At 34.5% G+C, this 17,691-nt stretch overlaps 1 protein-coding gene and 1 long non-coding RNA gene across 9 annotated transcripts in view; one reads left to right on the top strand and one right to left on the bottom strand.

The window, feature by feature from the left end:
- STXBP5L (syntaxin binding protein 5L) overlaps positions 1-17,691 on the bottom strand; it is a 404,049-nt gene that overhangs the window by 136,060 nt on the left and 250,298 nt on the right. For all 8 annotated transcript variants that reach the window (XM_073894175.1, XM_073894170.1, XM_073894178.1 and 5 more), the window contains exons 13-14: positions 11,473-11,620; positions 10,536-10,603 (exon numbers count right to left, since the gene is read on the bottom strand). In XM_073894175.1, coding sequence (XP_073750276.1) covers positions 10,536-10,603; positions 11,473-11,620 — 216 coding nt within the window. The remainder of the gene's footprint in view (positions 1-10,535; positions 10,604-11,472; positions 11,621-17,691) is intronic.
- LOC141373020 (uncharacterized) overlaps positions 1-17,691 on the top strand; it is a 185,430-nt gene that overhangs the window by 118,511 nt on the left and 49,228 nt on the right. The window lies entirely within an intron of this gene.

Here is a 17,691-nt window from a genome sequence, read left to right as displayed (position 1 = left end):
TGGTTTTCATTTGCATTTCTCTAATAAGTAGTGATTTTGAGCAACTTTTCATATGCTTGTTAGCCATTTGTAAGTCTTCTTTGGAGACATACCTATTTAAGTCTCTTGCCTATCTTTAACTGGATTTTTTTTCCTCTTGAGCTATAGGGTTCTTTATATTCTGAATATTAAAGCCTTATCAGATATATGCTTTGCAAATAACTTTTCCCATTCCATAGGTTGCCTTTCTCCTCTGTTGATTGTTTCCTTGCTTCACAGAAGATTTTAAGTTTGAGGTAGTCTCATTTGTCTATTTTTGCTTTTGTTACCTGTGTTTTTGGTGTCACATCCAAGATATAATTGCCAAATGCAATGTCATGAAAATTTCCCCTATGTTTTCTTTCAGGAGTTTATTATAGTTTCAGGTTTTACATTTAGGATTTTCCATTTTCAGTTGATTTTTGTATATGGTGTAAGGTAAATCTAGCTTCATTCTTTTACATGAGCAAATCCTATTTTCCCAACATCACTTGATGGAGACACTATCCTTTCCCCACTGGATAGCCTTGGTAAATTTATCAAAGATCTGACCATATAGATGACAGTATATTTATGAATTCTGTTCCAATGGTTTATATGTCTGTCTTTATGCCAATATAATTCTGTTTTGATTACTTTGTATTATGTTTTAATTATCATGTCTTGAAACCAGGAAGTGTGAAGACTCTAATTTGTTTGTCTTTCTCACGACTGTTGTGGATATTACAGTTCTCTGAGATTCCATGTTAATTTTAGGATTTTTTTTTCTATTTCTGCAAAATACACCATGGGGATTTTGATAATGATTTAATCTGAATCTGTAGATCACTGTGGGTAGTATGAACAGTTTAACAATATTAAGGCTTCCAGTCTATGAACATGAGGTATCTATCCATTAATTTGTGTTTCTAATTTCTTTCTTCAATGTTTTGTGGTTTTCATTATTAAGAGTTTTGTTAATTTGGTTAAGTTTAATTCCTAAATCTTAAATTCTTTTTCATTCTGTTGTAAATGGAATTGTTTCCTTAATTTCCTGTCATATTGTTTATGGTCAGTATACAGAAATGTAACTGATTTTGTGTTTTGACTGTACCCTGCAAATTTTCTGGGTTCTAACAGTTTGTGTATGTGTGTGTGAATATATGAATTCTGCATACAAGATCATGTCTTCTACAAATAGAGATAATTTTAAATCTTCTTTTCTTGGGTGCTCTTTATTTTTCTTGTGTTTTGCTCTGGATAGATTTTTCCAGTATTCTGTTGAATAGAAGTTGTGAGTGGGCATCCTTCCCCTGTTCTTGATCTTGGAGGGACAAGTTTCAGATTTTCCATCATTGAGTATGATGTTAGCTATGTACTTTTTCACATATGACCTTTATTATGGTGGGGCAATTTCCTTTTATTACTAGTTGGTTGAATGTTTTTATCATAAAAGGGTGTTGGATTTTATCAAATACATTATTAGCATTATCTGAAATGATTGTGTGCTTTTTGTCCTTCATTCTGTTAATGTGGTTTATCACAATGATTGATTTTTATATGTTGAACTATCCTTGCATCCTGGGAATAAGTTCCACTTGTTCATGATGTATAATCCTTAAATGTGCAGTTGTATTCAATTTCCTAGTATTTTGTTGAGGAGTTAGTTTTGCATTGATATTCCTTTGGGATATTGATCTGTAGTTTTCTTTTCTGTTAGTATCTGTTTGATTTTCATATCAGGATAATGCTGGCCTGATAAATGAGTTTGGAAGTGTTCCCTCGTCTTCAGTTTTTCCAAAGAGTTTGAGAAGGACTGCTGTTAATTCTTCTTTAAATGTTAGGTACAATTGTTTAGAGAAGACATCTAGTCCTAAACATTTCTTTATTGTTGCTTTTTTAAAAATTATTACTACTTATTTAGTCTCCTTCCTAGTTAATACCTGTTCAGATCTTTTAATTTCTTCATGATTCAGTCTTCATAAGTTGTATGTTTCCAGAAATTTACCCATTTTTTCTAGGTTACCCAGTTTGTTGGCATATAATTGTTCAGAGTAGTCTCTTATGAACCTTTTAATTTCAGCAGCATCAATTGCAATGTCTCCTCTTTCATTTCTGGTATTTGTTGAGTCTTTTACCTTTTTTATTAGTCTATCTACAACTTTGTCAATTTAGTTGATCTTTTAAAAAATAACTTAGTTTTCAATATTTTTTCTGTTTTCCTATTCATGATTTCAATTTTAGTTCTGCTGTAACCTTTATTATTTTCTTCTTTCTACCAATTTCAAGTTTGTATTTTTCTTTTTCTGATCTCTTAAAGTGTACAGTTAGATTGTTGATTTCAAATCTTTTTTTAACATCAACATTTTCTACTATAAATTTCTTAGATGTTTATTTATAAACTTCTTAGCAGTGCTTTTGCTGAATCCCATGTTTTGGTAGATTGTATTTTTATTTTCATGTCTCAAGATATCTTCCAATCTCCTTGTGATTTCTTTGTTGATCTGTTGATTATTGTGTTTCGACTTTGTACCCTGCAAATTTTCTGGATTCTGTTATAAGTTCTTAGTGTTGCTTAGTTTCCACATATTTGTGGATGAGAATGTTGCTTAGTTTCCACATATTTGTGGATTTTCCAGTCTTCCTTTTGCTATTGACTTCTAGTTTCATTTCATTGTGGTTGTAAAAGTTGTTATAATTTCAATCTTAATAATTTGTTAAAACTTATTTTGTGACCTAACATGTGATCTATATTGGAGAATGTTTCATGTGTAATTGAGAATAATGTATATCCTGCTGTTGTTGAATGGACCATTCTGTACTTGTCTCCCAGGTCCAATTGGTCTATGGTGTTGTTTGGGTCCCTGTTTCCTTATTGTTCTTCTGTGTGGGAGATCTATTAATTATTGAAAGTGGGGTGTTGATTGTTGGTGGAATGCAAGCTGGTACAGCCACTCTGGAAAACAGTATGGAGGTTCCTCATAAGTTAAAAATAGAGCTACCCTATGACCCAGCAATTGCACTGTTGGGTATTGACTCCGAAGATACAGATGTATTGAAAAGAAGGGGCACCTGCACCCCAGTGTTCATAGAAACAACATCCACAATAGCCTGAAGTGTGAAAGGAGCCAAGATGCCCTTCAACAGATGACTGGATAAAGAAGATGTGGTACATATATACAATGGAATTTTACTCAGCTATCAGAAAGGATGAATACCCACCATTTGCATTGACATGGATGGAACTGGAGGGGATTATGCTAAATGAAATAAGTCACTCAGAGAAAGACAATTATCATATGGTTTCACTCATATGTGGAACATAAGGAATAGCATGGAGGACCATAGGAGAAGGGAAGGAAAACTGAAGGGGGAGAAATCAGAGAGGGAGCCAAACCACGAGACTTGACTCTGGGAAACAAACTGAGGGTTGTGGAAAGGAAGGTGGGTGGGGAGATGGGGTAACTGGGTGATGGGTATTAGGGAGGGCACTTGATGTGTTGAGCACTGGGTGTTGTATGCAGATGATGAATCATTGAACACTACATCAAAAACTGGAGATGTACTATATGTTGGCTAATTGAATTAAAAAAAAGTGGGGTGTTGGAATCTCCTATTTTTGTGTTATTACCTCTTTCTCCCTTTACTTCTGTCAATGTTTGCTTTATATATTTGGGTGCTCTGCTGCTAGGTACATATATATTTATGATTTTTATTTCTTTCTGGTGAATTGGTCATTTTATCATTATATAATGTACTTTGTCTCTTATGACAATTTTTGATTAAAGTATATTTTTTCCTACATAAGTATGGTCATTCCTGCTCTCTTTTGGATAGCATTTTCACAGAATATATTTGTTCATTCTTTCACTTTCAGCCTATTTTTGTCCTTATACCTGAAGTGAATTTCTGTAGACAGCATATAGTTGGATCCTTTTTGTTTTTAATACATGCAATCACTTGATTTGGGAATTAATCCATTTATATTTAAAGAAATTACTGACAAGGAAGGATTTACTATTGCCATTTTAAAATTATTTTCTTTCTATTTTGTATTTATTTTGCCCCACATTTTATCTCTTCCTGCCTTACTTTGTGTTTCATTGACTTTTTATAGTGACATGTTTTGATTCTGTTCTCATTTTCTTTGTGCATATTCTGTAGGCATTTTCTTTTGTGATTACCATGTGTATTATATAAGAGATTTTATAGTTATACACATCTATTTTAAAGTGATACCAAGTTAACTTCATTTGCATCAAAAAACTAGTCCTTTATAGCTCCCCCTTCACTTTGTTACCAATGTCACAAATTATATCTTTTTATATTTTATAAATGTTAATATAGTTTATTTTATATAGTTTATATAGTTTTTTTCATCATATATAGTTTATAGTTTATATAGTTTAGTTTATATAGTTTTTTATAGTTTATATAGTTTTATATAGTTATTTTATATTTTTCATCATAATGTACTCTTTAATCCCCATACCCTGTATCACTCATCCCCCCCATCCCTCTGGTAATGATCAGTTTGTTCTCTGTAGTTAAGTCTGTTTCATGGGGGGCGCCTGGGTGGCTCAGTTGGTTAAGTGGCTGCCTTCGGCCCAGATCATGATCCTGGGGTCCTGGGATCGAGTCCCGCATCAGGCTCCTTGCTCAGCAGGAAGCCTGCTTCTCCCTCTGCCTCTGCCTGTCTGCCACTCCCCCTACTTATGCTCTCTCTCTCACTATCTCTGTCTCTGTGTCAAATAAAAATAAATAAAATCTTTTTTTTTAAAAAAAGAGCCTGTTTCTTCGTTTGTCTCTTTTTTTTCTTTGCTAGTTTTTTTTTCTTAAATTCCACATATGAATGAACTCATATGGTATTTGTCCTTCTCTTATTTCACTTAGCATTATACTCTCTAACTCTATCCATGCTGTTGCAAATGGCAAGATTTCATTATCATTTATGGCTGAGTAATATTGCCTTGTATATATATACTACATCTTCTCTATTCATTCATCTATCAATGAACACTTGAGTTGCTTCCATAGTTTGGCTATTGTAAATAATGCTGCAGAAAACATATGGGTGCATGTATCCCTTCAGTTAATGTTTTTGTTTTTGGGGGGGTAAATACCCAGTACTGTAATTACTGGATAATAGGGTAGTTCTATAATTAATATTTTTGAGTAACCTCCATACTGTTTTCCAGAGTGGCTTCACCAGTTAGCCTTCCCACCAATAATGCATGAGGGTTCCTTTTTCTCCACATCCTCGGCAACACTTTCTTGTGTTGTTGATTTTGGCCAATCTGACAGGTGTGAGGTGATTTCTCTTTATAGTTTTGATTTGTATTTCCCTGATGATGAGTGATGTTTGCCATCTGCATGTCTTCTTTGAAGAAGCCCATTTTTCAATTGGATTGTTTTGGGGGTATTGAGTTGTATGATTTCTTTATATATTTTGGATCTTAACCTTTTATCAGATATGTCACTTGCAAATATCTTCTCCCATTCTATAAGTTGCCTTTTTTGTTTTATTGATTGTTTCCTTCACTGTGCAGAAGATTTTTATGTTGATATAATCCCAATAGTTTATTTTTTATTTTATTTCCCTTGTCTCAGGAGACATATCTAGAAAAATTTGCTATGGCTGATATCAGAGAGATTATTGCCTGTGCTCTCTTCAAGGATTTTTATGGTTTCAGGTCTCACATGTAGGTATTTAATCTATATTGAGTTTTTTTTTGTGAATGGTGAAAAAAGTGGTCAAGTTTCATTCTTTTGCATGTGGATGTCTAGTTTTCCCAATACCATTTGTTGAAGAGACTGTCTTTTCCCTTTGTATATTCATTCCTCCTTTGTTGAAGATTAATTGACCAAATAGTTGTGGGTTTATTTCTTTTTTTGTTGTTGTTCTATTCCGTTGATCTATATGTCTGTTTTTATGCCAGTACCATACTGTTTTAATTACTATCACTTTGTAATGTGACTTGAAATCTGGAATTGTGATACTTCCATTTGTTTTTCTTTTTCAAGATTGCTTTGGATATTCAAAGTCTTTTTCATTCCATACAAATTTTAGGATTGTTTGTTCTAATTCTGTGAAAAATGATGTTGGTATTTTGATAGGGATTGCATTAAATCTGCAAATTGCTTTGGGTAGTATAGGCATTTGAACAATATTTGCTCTTCCAATCCATGAGCAGAGAATGTCCTTCCATTTCTCTGTGTCATCTTGAATTTATTTCATCAGTGTTTTAAACTTTTCAGAATATAGGTCTTTCACCTCTTTGGCTAAGTTTATTCCTAGATATTTTGTTGTTTTGATGTAATTATATATGGGATTGTTTTCTTAATTTCACTTTCTGCTGTTTCATCATTAGTGTATAGGAATGCAAAAGATTTCTGTACATTGATACTGTATCTTGACTTTGCTGAATTCGTTTATTAGTTCTAGTAGTTTCTGGGTGGAGTCTTTTGGGTTTTCTTTCTATAGTATCATGGCATCTATTAATAGTGAGCTTTACTTCTTCCTTACCAATTTGGATGCCTTTTATTTCTTGATGTTGTCTAATGTCTGTGGCTAGGAATTCCAGTACTATACCGAATAAAAGTGGTCAGAGTGGACATCCTTGTTTTGTTCCTGATCTTAGGGGAAAAGCTCTGTTTTTCACCATTGAGTATGATGTCAGGAATGAGTTTTTCATATAAGGCCTTTATTATGTTAAGGTTTGTTCCCTCTAGACCTACTTTGCAGAGGGTTTTTATCATTAATAGATGTACTTTGTCAAATGCTTTTTCTGCATCTATTGAAATGATACGGTTTTAACCTTTTCTCTTACTGATGCAGTTTTATATAGTTTAAAAAAATGCTTTATCTTCTAAATTCTAAACTTGAATTTAAAGTTATTTATATACTACCACTATATAAAGTGGTATATATAAAGTATATACACTTATTTATATACTACCATTATATACTGTGTTACAGGATTTTGGTTTTGTCTATATATTTTCTTATGCTTTATTTTGCTGTCTAGTTTTCATTCATTTTGACTTGAAGGACTCCCTTTAGCAGTTCTAGTAAGGCAGGTGTATTGGTGATAAACATTCTCATTTTTATCTTAGAAGGTCTTTATTTCTCCTTCATTCTTGAAGTAGTTTTCCAGATCTAGTATTCAAGGCTGCTTCTTTTTCTTCTTCTTCTTCTTCTTGCACTTTGAATATATCAACGCACACTCTTCTATCCCAAAATGTTTCTGCTGAGAAATCCACTGATAATCTTATGGGAGTTTCCATATACACGATGAGTAGCTTTTCTGTTGCTGCTTTCAAGATTATTTCTTTGTGTTTGGCCATTTGATTATGATATATCTCAATATGGGCCTCTTTGGATTCACCTTCGTTGGAATATTTGGAGGTTCTTGAATGTATATGTTCATTTACTTATTCAAATTTGGAAGTTTTCCGCCCTATTTTCTCTCTCTTCTCCTTCTGGGACTTCCATAATGCTTATATTGGTCTACTTAATGGTATTCTATAAATCCTTTAGGCATTCTTTTTGTTCTTCTGGCTTGATAATTTTCATATTACCTATCTTCAAGTTTGCTGATTCTTTCTACTGATTGTCTTCTGTTGATCCCTCCTTCTAATAAAATTTTTCAATTCAGTATTTTTCTCTAAAATATCTTTTTGGTTCTTTTTTGTAGTTGTTCTTTATTGATATTCTCATTTCATTCATTCATCATTTTCCTGATTTTATTTAGTTGTCTGTGTACTCTAGTGCATTGACCTTCTTTAAGACAATTGTTCTGAACTGTCAGGTAATTTACAAATATCCATTTCTTTAGGGTCAGTTTTTGGAGGTGTTTTTTATTCCTCAATTGGGCCATATTTCACTATTTCTTTGTGTTTCTTGTTATATCTCGTTTTGAATTTAGCATTACAGCCTTCTCTTATGAACTGGCTTTGTATAGGGGAAGACCTTCACCAATCAGTCCAGGTAGAGATCATGGGGGCTTCTCAAACCTTTAATGAGGATGTGTCTCTTTTGGGCTTGTGTGTATAATTTCCTAATTAGAGAGGTTTCTGGTTTATCAGTGGCTTGTCATCTTCCGCTCCCTCTACTGTCTGCCAGCAGCACTGCAAATTTTTGGTGCTTCAACAAACCACTGAGGTCTTTTGTTCTCTGCCCTCAGGTCTCCATGTTTCCATCAGTACTTTAGATTCTGTCTTACCTGAGTCAGTCTCTTGGGGATCCCCCTGAAAAGGAGGAACACTGAATGTACATTCTGCTTTTCTATTTCCCTCTCATGAAAGAAGATGCAAGTTGGGCTTTCCACCTGAATATGAGCTGTGACAATTTGGGGGAGGAGATGACACAATCAAAATGAAATGAGATGGCTGTGGCTATTCTGGACTTTCAGCTTGCCTGGGATACTATGATTTCCTAAATAATTTCTGGGGTTTTCATGAAGGTTTTTTGGAACATATCCTGTTGTTACATATGTGCTACCTATTCTGACATCTTGCTGATGTCACTCTCCATTGATAATTTTATGGAGTATTTTCCCATTGTTTTTCTCCTAATCTAACTATACTGTTATGTTTGAAGTAAGTATATTGAAATAGCATATAGTTAGGTCATGTTTTTAATCCACTCTGCCAATTTGTACATTTGAAGTGGTGTATTTAGACTGTTTATATATTTTTTATTTTATTATGTTATGTTAATCACCATACATTACATTATTAATTTTTGATGTAGTGTTCCATGATTCATTGTTTGCATATAACACCCAGTGCTCCATTCCACACATGACCTCTTTAATACCCATCACCAGGCTAACCCACCCCCCCACCCCACTCCCCTCTAGAACCCTGTTTGTTTCTCAGAGTCCATAGTCTCTCCTGGTTTGTCTCCCCCTCCGATTTATATTTAATGGAATCATTGATATGTTAGGGCTTCTGTCTCCCCCATCCACTCTTCCCCTGCATTTTTATGGATTTATTCAATTATTTAATACAACCTTATGATGTGTTAATAATGTTTTTTAGTGTATCTTTTTGTATATTTTTTAATGGTTGCTTTACTTGTCACAGTCTTTTTGTGTCATCATTACTACTATATTGAGGTAACTATAAAAACCTTGCTCCCTTTACCTCACTTTATCCTCTCTCATTTGTAATTGCCTTAAATATTTCCTCTAGGATATTTTTGTTAGGTATAGGATTCTGGATTGCCAGTTGTTTTATTTCAGCGCTTGAAACAGATGAGATTTTCTTCTGGCTTCCATGGTTTCTGATGAGAAATCCACTGTCATCCAATTGGTGTTGCACTATTTGTACTGCATCATTTGTCTTGTTGCTTTCATGATTTTTTACTTGATGTTTAGAAGTTTGACTTCTAAGTGTTCAGAAGTTTGACTATGATGTGTCTTGTAGATTACGTGTTCATTCAGCTTCTGGAATCTATAGGATTAGACATGTCTATTGCCAAATTTAGGAAGTTTTCAGCTATTATTCTTTATGCAATTTTTCAGCCTTGATATCTTTCTTCTTTCCTTCCTCACTGTACTTGCAGTGACCCAAGAAGAGGGAAATGTGTGGCTCCTCATTACTGCTGGGTGTTGGTTGGAATTATGGTTCCCCATATGATCTCCTCTAAAACTACAGGTGATGGGTTTCATTACCAACCAGCAGGGTTAAAAGTTCTGTACTGAGCTTTTGCTCAATGTCAGAAACTGATGCTCTCCACTTAGCCTCTGCTGGAGTGGGTTGTTGTGGGCCATAGATTTTTCTGTGGTGGTAAGAGAGATTAGTTTCTAACAGTTTTCTATCTTGATAGGTCCCCTTATCTCATCCTTTGGCTAGAGAGTGCTAGCTTTTGTTGGGCTTTTTTTATTGTTTTATCTGTGCCCATTGGCAGTTCCAAGTTGCTAGCTACTTCAGCTCCAAGTCTGGGATATATGAAGCAAAAAGAAAACCTAACAAACTCACCATCATGTCATTTCTTGGGTGTTGGGGGACCCTAGACAGCTTCACTTCTCTCCACCTTTTCCAATCATCTTATGTTTGTTTAATATATAATACCCAGGGCTTTGAGTAGTACTTAGTGGAAAAAATAGGAAAAAGTATATCTGTTCTATATCTCATAAGAAGAGCCCTTTATAATCTTTTAAATATCTTTATCTGTTGTTATGTCTCTATTTCCATTCTTTTTTAAGATTTTTTTTTTATTTATTCATGAAAGGCAGAGAGAGAGAGAGAGACGCAGAGGGAGAAGCAGGCTCCCAAGGAGCAGGGAGCCTGATGCGGGACTCGATCCCAGGACCCTGGGATCATGACCTGAGCCAAAGGCAGACGGTTAACCATCTGAGCCACCCAGGCGCCCCTCTATTTCCATTCTTAAGATTAGAGCATGAAGTCAGTTGCTACAGGAAGTAGTGATATTTCTGGTACTGCCTAGAGCACAATTATAGGAAAGTGTAAAAATTCAATAAAATCTTTTGTTGATGAATTAATGAAGTCATAAATCACATCCCACTTACCCAGTAATAACAATTTCTGGATATGTTTGTGTTCCAAGGTTCCAAGCTCCTCCACTGATTGGCCACTCCTAAATAGATTATTCAGGAAGAATTTATGAGTTTTATTTTTTAAATTTAAATAACAAACATTTTAAATGAAAACATTTTAAAATAATGGCAAACTATTCACTTAAAGGAAATAGCTGTAAAGTAACAAAGGATGAAGTGTGCAGCTATCTTTTAATTCTTTCACTGAACAAACAATTCCAAATGCACAATTCTATCTCCTTTAAAAATATAAATTTTAACAAATATTACCATTTACATAAAAAGTACTTAAAAAGTATTTTAATCATACAAATACAGTGTTGCTACATTTGCCACATAGTCTGTGTACCACCAAACTATCATAGTTCTATTTAACACAGAATACTATGTAAATTGTGCCCCCTTGAGTTGTCCATTCCAACAGCCTTGTGCAAATAGAAATCATAAAGAGGGAGTCTATTACTATTGTAAGTATTTGAATCCTGTAGTTAAATACAACAAAATGGAATTTAGAAAGTTATTTAACAAATGACTATTGTGTCTTGTTAGCCACTGAATAACAATTAACTGAAAAGAGTTGACTCTTGAATTTTGTAAAACATAATCCTTTATCTAAAATAGTTAAAAACTACATTTTATGGTTCAAATATATATTTAGTATATAAATATATATGATAGGTAACTATATCTCAGTATATAAGTATATACTAAGTATATAAGAAATTTATACTCTTTAGGCTTAAAGCTATGTAGCATTTAGGAAATTTAAATTTCACAAGTTATGCCTTTTATAGATAAGAGCTTATGACCACAAAAGAATTTAGCTCAAGTCTTCTTATATGGAAGGTCAAAAAGAACAGGAAATAGTATGATCATATAAAGAAAACTTATTTTTAATTGTTACTTTTACCTTATTACTGTATCCTTGTTTTTTATGCTTGACTCCTATAGAGTAGAGTACTAGAATCAGATCTGGTGGGCAATCAGCAAAGTATGCTGTGCATGTAACTGGTGATTCATGAATGTCCATGGGATATGGATTTTCAAAGATTGGAAAACTAACAGATGAAGACAATATATTAGTGTTATATTGCAAATATAAAAAATGAAATCACTTTTATAAAACAAATCCTAAAATCTTCTAAATATTACATATTTCACTTAAGTATCATAAAACAAGGATCACATGAACAAGAATGTTCTTTTAAGATTATCTGCAAAATGTAATATGAATACTGGTAGAATTTTACTTGAATAAATTCACTGTCTTTTCTGTAATTCCAAAATTCCACAGTGATACCACCTTGCTAATATGAACAGAACGAATTATGTTAAACTGAAAATGTATTCGTCAAGTTGACTTATTAGTGAATGTATTAAAGCATATCAATTAGGTGTTTTATCTATGTACAGTTTCATGTAAATATATAATATAAATGCTAAAATATCTTAGTAATCTTGACATGTGTTTCCTAGTGAGGTAATACATACACAAGTGTTTCTGGTCTTTTGCAGGAATAATTGAAAGATGAGTTTGCTATGTAGGTGTGTGTATGATTATATATGTTTAAGATCATTTCCAAAGTAAACTAGAGAACATAGTAGGAATACAGACTTATGGATATAGTAAATTTCATATCCTCAAGCCTACCATAATTTTAAAAATGGGTATCAGTATAGAACCACATCAAGAATTCTTACAGCCATAACATACCGTGCACTTCTTATGTACCAGATGTAAAAGGAACTGTAGTAGAAGGCATGGAGTATTAGTCTATGCTGCATATGTTCTAGGTCTGTATGTTCATGTTACAAGGTCATGAGGGCTAGTAAAAATAATTTTCCCCATATCATTAGGAACTTAGTTAAAAACTTAGTCTAATCTCTGGAGAGTATGATATGCGCATGTATTAGCAAGAATTTTCTTCCCTCTGATCTGAAATACTGCAGATTTCTATCCCAGATAAGAATAGTGGTATATGCAAAATCAGGTGGAAAGGAGCAAGTTGAATTTAATAAATGACATATCTGATAAAGGATTGGTGCCCAAAATATATAAAGAAATTATACGACTCAACACCCCAAAAGTGAATAATCCAATTAAAAGATGGACTGAAGATATGAATAGACATTTTTCCGAATTAGACATTCAGATGGCCAACAGGCATATGGAAAGATGCTCAACATCAGTTATCATCAGGGAAATTACAAATCAAAACTACAATGACCTATCACCTGTCAGAATGGCTAAAATCAACAGCACAAGAAACAACAGGTGTTGGTGAGGATGCAGAGAAAGGGGAATGAGTGTCTTACACCGTGGCTAGGAATGCAAACTGATGTAGCCACGCTGGAAACAGTACGGAGATTCCTCAAAAAGTTAAAAATAGAGTTATCCTATGATCTAGCAATGCACCTCTAGGTATTTACTCAAAGAATACAAAAATACTAATTTAAAGGGACACATGCATCCCAGTATTTATAGCAGTATTTTCTACAACAGCCTAACTATGGATGCAGCCCAAGTGTCCACCAACTGTTGAATGGACAAAGAGGATATAGTATATATACACAATGGAATATTAGCCATAAAAAAGAATGAAATCTTGCCATTTGCAATGACATGGATGGAGCTACAGAATATAATGCTAAGAGAAATAAGTCAGTCAGAGAAAGACAAATACTATATGATTTCACTCATATGTAAGAATTTAAGAAACAAAACAAATGAGCATAGGTAAAAAAAGAGAGCAAACTAAGAAACAGACTGTTAACTATAGGGAACAAACTGATGGTTATCAGAGGGGAGGTGGGTAGGGGAATGGATTAAATAGGTGACAGAGATAAAGGAGTACAGTTGTGATGAGCACTGGCCATTGTATGGAATGCTGAATCACTATATTATACACCTGAAACTAATATTATGCTATATGTAAACTAATTGGAATTTAAATAAAAACTTGAAAAGTATAAAGTACTACCTGGACCCAGAAATAAATTAGAGAGATAGCAAGTAGGTTAAAATAGATGGATTGGCTGTTCTCTGTTTCAGAGTAGAAATCAAACACTTCTGAGATTGATGAATTAGAAGTAAAATACATGAGTCACCTTAATGACCACACCTATAACTTGGGATTTGATAATAGCAAGAGGTTACAATGATAGACTCCTGACAAGGTGAACAATATCATGAAAATGGGGAAAATTACTTTAGTATATTGGCAATGAGTAAAGAAAAAAATAGTCAAGTAAAAAGTAACAAAATGTATTATAAGAATTTAGATATGGAGATGTAAGCAAAGATATAAATCCAAGAAATCAAGAAGAAAAATTTGTAAGCCCTAATGTTTGTTTTTATATAAACAATTAAATGGAAAAAAGGAGAGAAGGGAAGAAGAGTTAAATTACTTTGAAAAGGAGTATAAAACTGCAATATAATAACATGAAATATGGTTAAAGGTAATTGAAAGGAAAGAGAATATGTTAAATTTCTTGTAATAGGCAATGATATGGGGATGTCACAAAGATTTTAAAACATGGTGCTGCTGAAGGTGAAATAAAAAGTAGCGAAAGGTCATTTCACATACTTATATAAACTAAAGAAAAGCATAAGAATAAATGTATATACTGAAAACACTGAGTATTAAAGGTATAGTGGGCCTTGAAAGATATTAGCCAATCAGATAAGGTATAAGAAACCATGAAATGTGGCACAGAAAGAAGAGTACCACTGAGATCAGAACAGTACATTTTAATAAAACCAATATTAGAACTTAGAGGAAGAGACATAAATCCATACATGTATATAAAATTTAATCAAGTTTAATGTTGATAAATAGAATAGCCAGGAAGAATCAGTGATGATGATCTTATGGCCCTAATACTACATCCCTTTCAAAATACCGAAATATATGCTGCAAATGAGCATAAAGTACTTTGGCTCTGACATTTTTTGGTAAAGATTTACTTATTTATTTGAGAGAGAGAGAGCATGGTGGGGAGGTGCAGAGGGAGAGGGGAGAATCTCCAGTAGACTCCTCGCTGAGTGAGGAGCCCAATGCAGGGCTCAATTCCATAACCTTGAGATCATGAGCTGAGTTGAAATCAAGAGTCAGACACTTAACCAACTGAGCCACCCAGGTGCTCCTGTCTCTGACATTTTTAAATGACATAGAAAGTAGAACTCCCAGGCTTTAAGTCATTCAACAGAAATTTACTGAGAACCTACTCCATGTGCAGACAAAGCTCCTCCTTCATGATACCTATACTGTCTAGTAGAGAATCTTTAAAGCAATAATAAACAAATGGAAAATTTTATCTGTGTCAGAGCTATGAAGGAGAGGAGAAGGGAAGTATGCAAGTCTGTAATAGGATATTTGACCCAATTTTATAGGTAATGAAAATAATTTTTAATGAGGAATGATATCTGAGTTGTTTCTTACAGATAAGATCTTAATAAGAGGAAAAAGGCAGGGGAAATTAATACATGCAGAGAAGAGAGAATATACAAAACTTCTGCATGTATAAGGGCTAAGAGAAGATCAGTGGGTCTAGAGTATAGAATGAGGGAAAATCAGAGTTAGGAAGAAGATAGAAGAGTAGGAGGATCCTGAGCTCACTTTCTCCCATGGACAAGATAACAACTACATCTGTGCAACTAACTCTGAAAATGATCTAAAGACTGGCAGAACAGACTGTCCTTAGTCAATTAGAGAGAAGAGTCACACTGAAAAAGGTAAGAGGGGCAGAGATGTAGTTGGGAACCAGATCCCTGCTAAGACTAGACACAAATGAGAGGGATACCAAGCATGGGGAAGCAAGAAGATTAGACCCCACACCAGGCATCCCAGGCACTGGGGATCTGCCCTGAGAAGATGAGTCTCCATTTACACAGGGCTTTAAAAACCAATGGGGCTTAACTCCAAGAAAGACAGAGGGAGATAGGAAACTGAGTCCCTGCCCTTAAAGATCCAGCATAATAAAAAACCCCAACTGAGACACAGCACAGAAGCAGTAGTTTGAAAATTTACTAATTTCAAAACGTGCAACGGAGGGACAGCGATCTTCAGACTTCTCCAAGAACAAGTGTTGGTGGGTGCCATTTTTCCTCCCATCTCCCAGCCTAGATAGCTGTACACTTGCAAACCAGCCCTAACACTCTCCACATATCTTTCTAGAACTGTGTGCCCTACCCCATTCAACCCACCTGCAAAGCAGCTCCTGACCCTTTACATCCTGCAATCATCCCTGGTAAGGAACCAGTGCCACTCCAAAATGACTTCTACCCGGGGGAGAGGGGGAGACAACCCTACACAGCAGCATACCTACAATTCCAGCAACCAAGCCTTTTAGCGACTATGCAGAGAGAGAGCCCTGCTGGTCAGTGTATCCACAGTTATGGTATAGATTGCAAAACCTAGTCTAGTTCCTGGCCTCACCCATCAACAAAAGCATCTGTGGGCCAAACAGGGAGAAAGCCCTGCCATGGGGTGTGCCTCTGCAGAGGCTAATTGTAGACAGCGAGGCTGACTGTTGACCCCACCCACCTACAAGCCCACAGAGACCTTGGGTCCCTCAACAGCACAGGGACCAAATCCTGTCCAGTGCACCCAGAGAGGCAAAATGGATCATTGCAGCTGACTGGGTTAAGGACAGATGCTGCTCAGTCCACCCAACCCCTAGAGATTATATCCCAGGAACATCTAGCTCTGGTAACTAGGGGAAATATCACTAAAGGGCACCACAGGACCTCTTCTTCTTCTACATAAGACCACTATTTTCAAGACCAAGTGATATAGCTGACCTCCATAATACAGTAAAACAAACAGAGTTTGACAAAATGAGACAGAGGGATATGTCCCAAAATGAAAGAAAAAAATCACAGCAAAAGATCTAAGCAAAGCTGAGATAGGCAGTATGCCTGATAAAAATGCAAAGTAATGGTTATAAAGATACTCATTGGACTTCAAAAGAGAGTGGATGAATTCAGTGAGAACTTCAACAAAGAGAAAGAAAATATAAAACAGAACCAGGCAGAGATGGAAAATTCAATAATTGAAATAAAAACACACTAGAGGGAAAAAAACAGCAGATTAGGGTAGGCAGAAAAATGGATAAGTAATCTGGAAGACAGGTTATTAGAAAGCAAACAACCAACCAAGAATAATGAAAAATGAGAACAGGTTAAGGGAACTCAGCCAATATCATCAAGAGTATTAACATTCACAGTATAGGGATCCCAAAAGGAGAAGAGAAAGAAGGCATAAAACTTATTTGAAGAAATAATAGCTGAAAACTTCCCTAATCTGGGGAAGGAAACAGACATCCAGATACAGGAATAACAGAGAGCCCCTAACAAGATTAACCCAAGAAGGTACATACCAAGACATATAATAATTAAAATGGCAAAAAGTAATAGAATTTTAAAAGCAACAAGAGAAAAAAAAAGTCTCATAAAGGGAAATCCCATAAGGCTATCAGCTGAGTTTCAGCAGAAACTTTGTAGGCCAGAAGACAGTGGTATGATATATTCAAAGTGCTGAAAGGAAAAAAAAAACAAAAACATGTGCAACCAAGAATACTCTATCCAGCAAAGTTACCATTCAGAATAGGAGAGATAAAAAGTTTCCCAAACAAAAGTTAAAAGAGCTCATCACCACTAAACCAGCCTTATAATAGATGTTAAAGGGAATTGAGTGGAAAGAAAAGGCTTTGACTAGAAAAAATTATGAAAGGAAGAAAGTTTGTGGGTAGAAGCAAACATGTAATGAAGGTAGTAGATTAATCACTTATAAAGCCAGTATGGAGGTTAAAACACAAAAATAGAAAATTATATCTACAAAACCAATCAAGGTATATACAAAATAAAAATGTAAATTATGACATCATATACATAAAACATGGAGACAGATTAGAAATTTAATGCTTTTAGAATGCATTTAAACTTAAATGACCATCCAGTTAATATAGACTGCCATACCCGTGAGATATTATATATGAACCTAATGGTAACCACAAATCAAAAACCTACAGTAGATATACACAAAATAAATAGAAAGTAATCCAAGCATAACACTAAGGAAAGCCATTAAATCACAAGAGAAGAGAGCAAGAGAAGAAGAAAGGGACA

The sequence above is a fragment of the Callorhinus ursinus genome, unplaced genomic scaffold (genome assembly GCF_003265705.2).
Source record: "Callorhinus ursinus isolate GAN/ISIS: 27379988/994484 unplaced genomic scaffold, GSC_fseal_2.0 scaffold1, whole genome shotgun sequence".
NCBI classification, from domain to species: domain Eukaryota; kingdom Metazoa; phylum Chordata; class Mammalia; order Carnivora; family Otariidae; genus Callorhinus; species Callorhinus ursinus.
The sequence above is the reverse complement of the archived record's forward strand: the minus strand, read 5'-3'. Positions and strand labels throughout refer to the sequence as shown.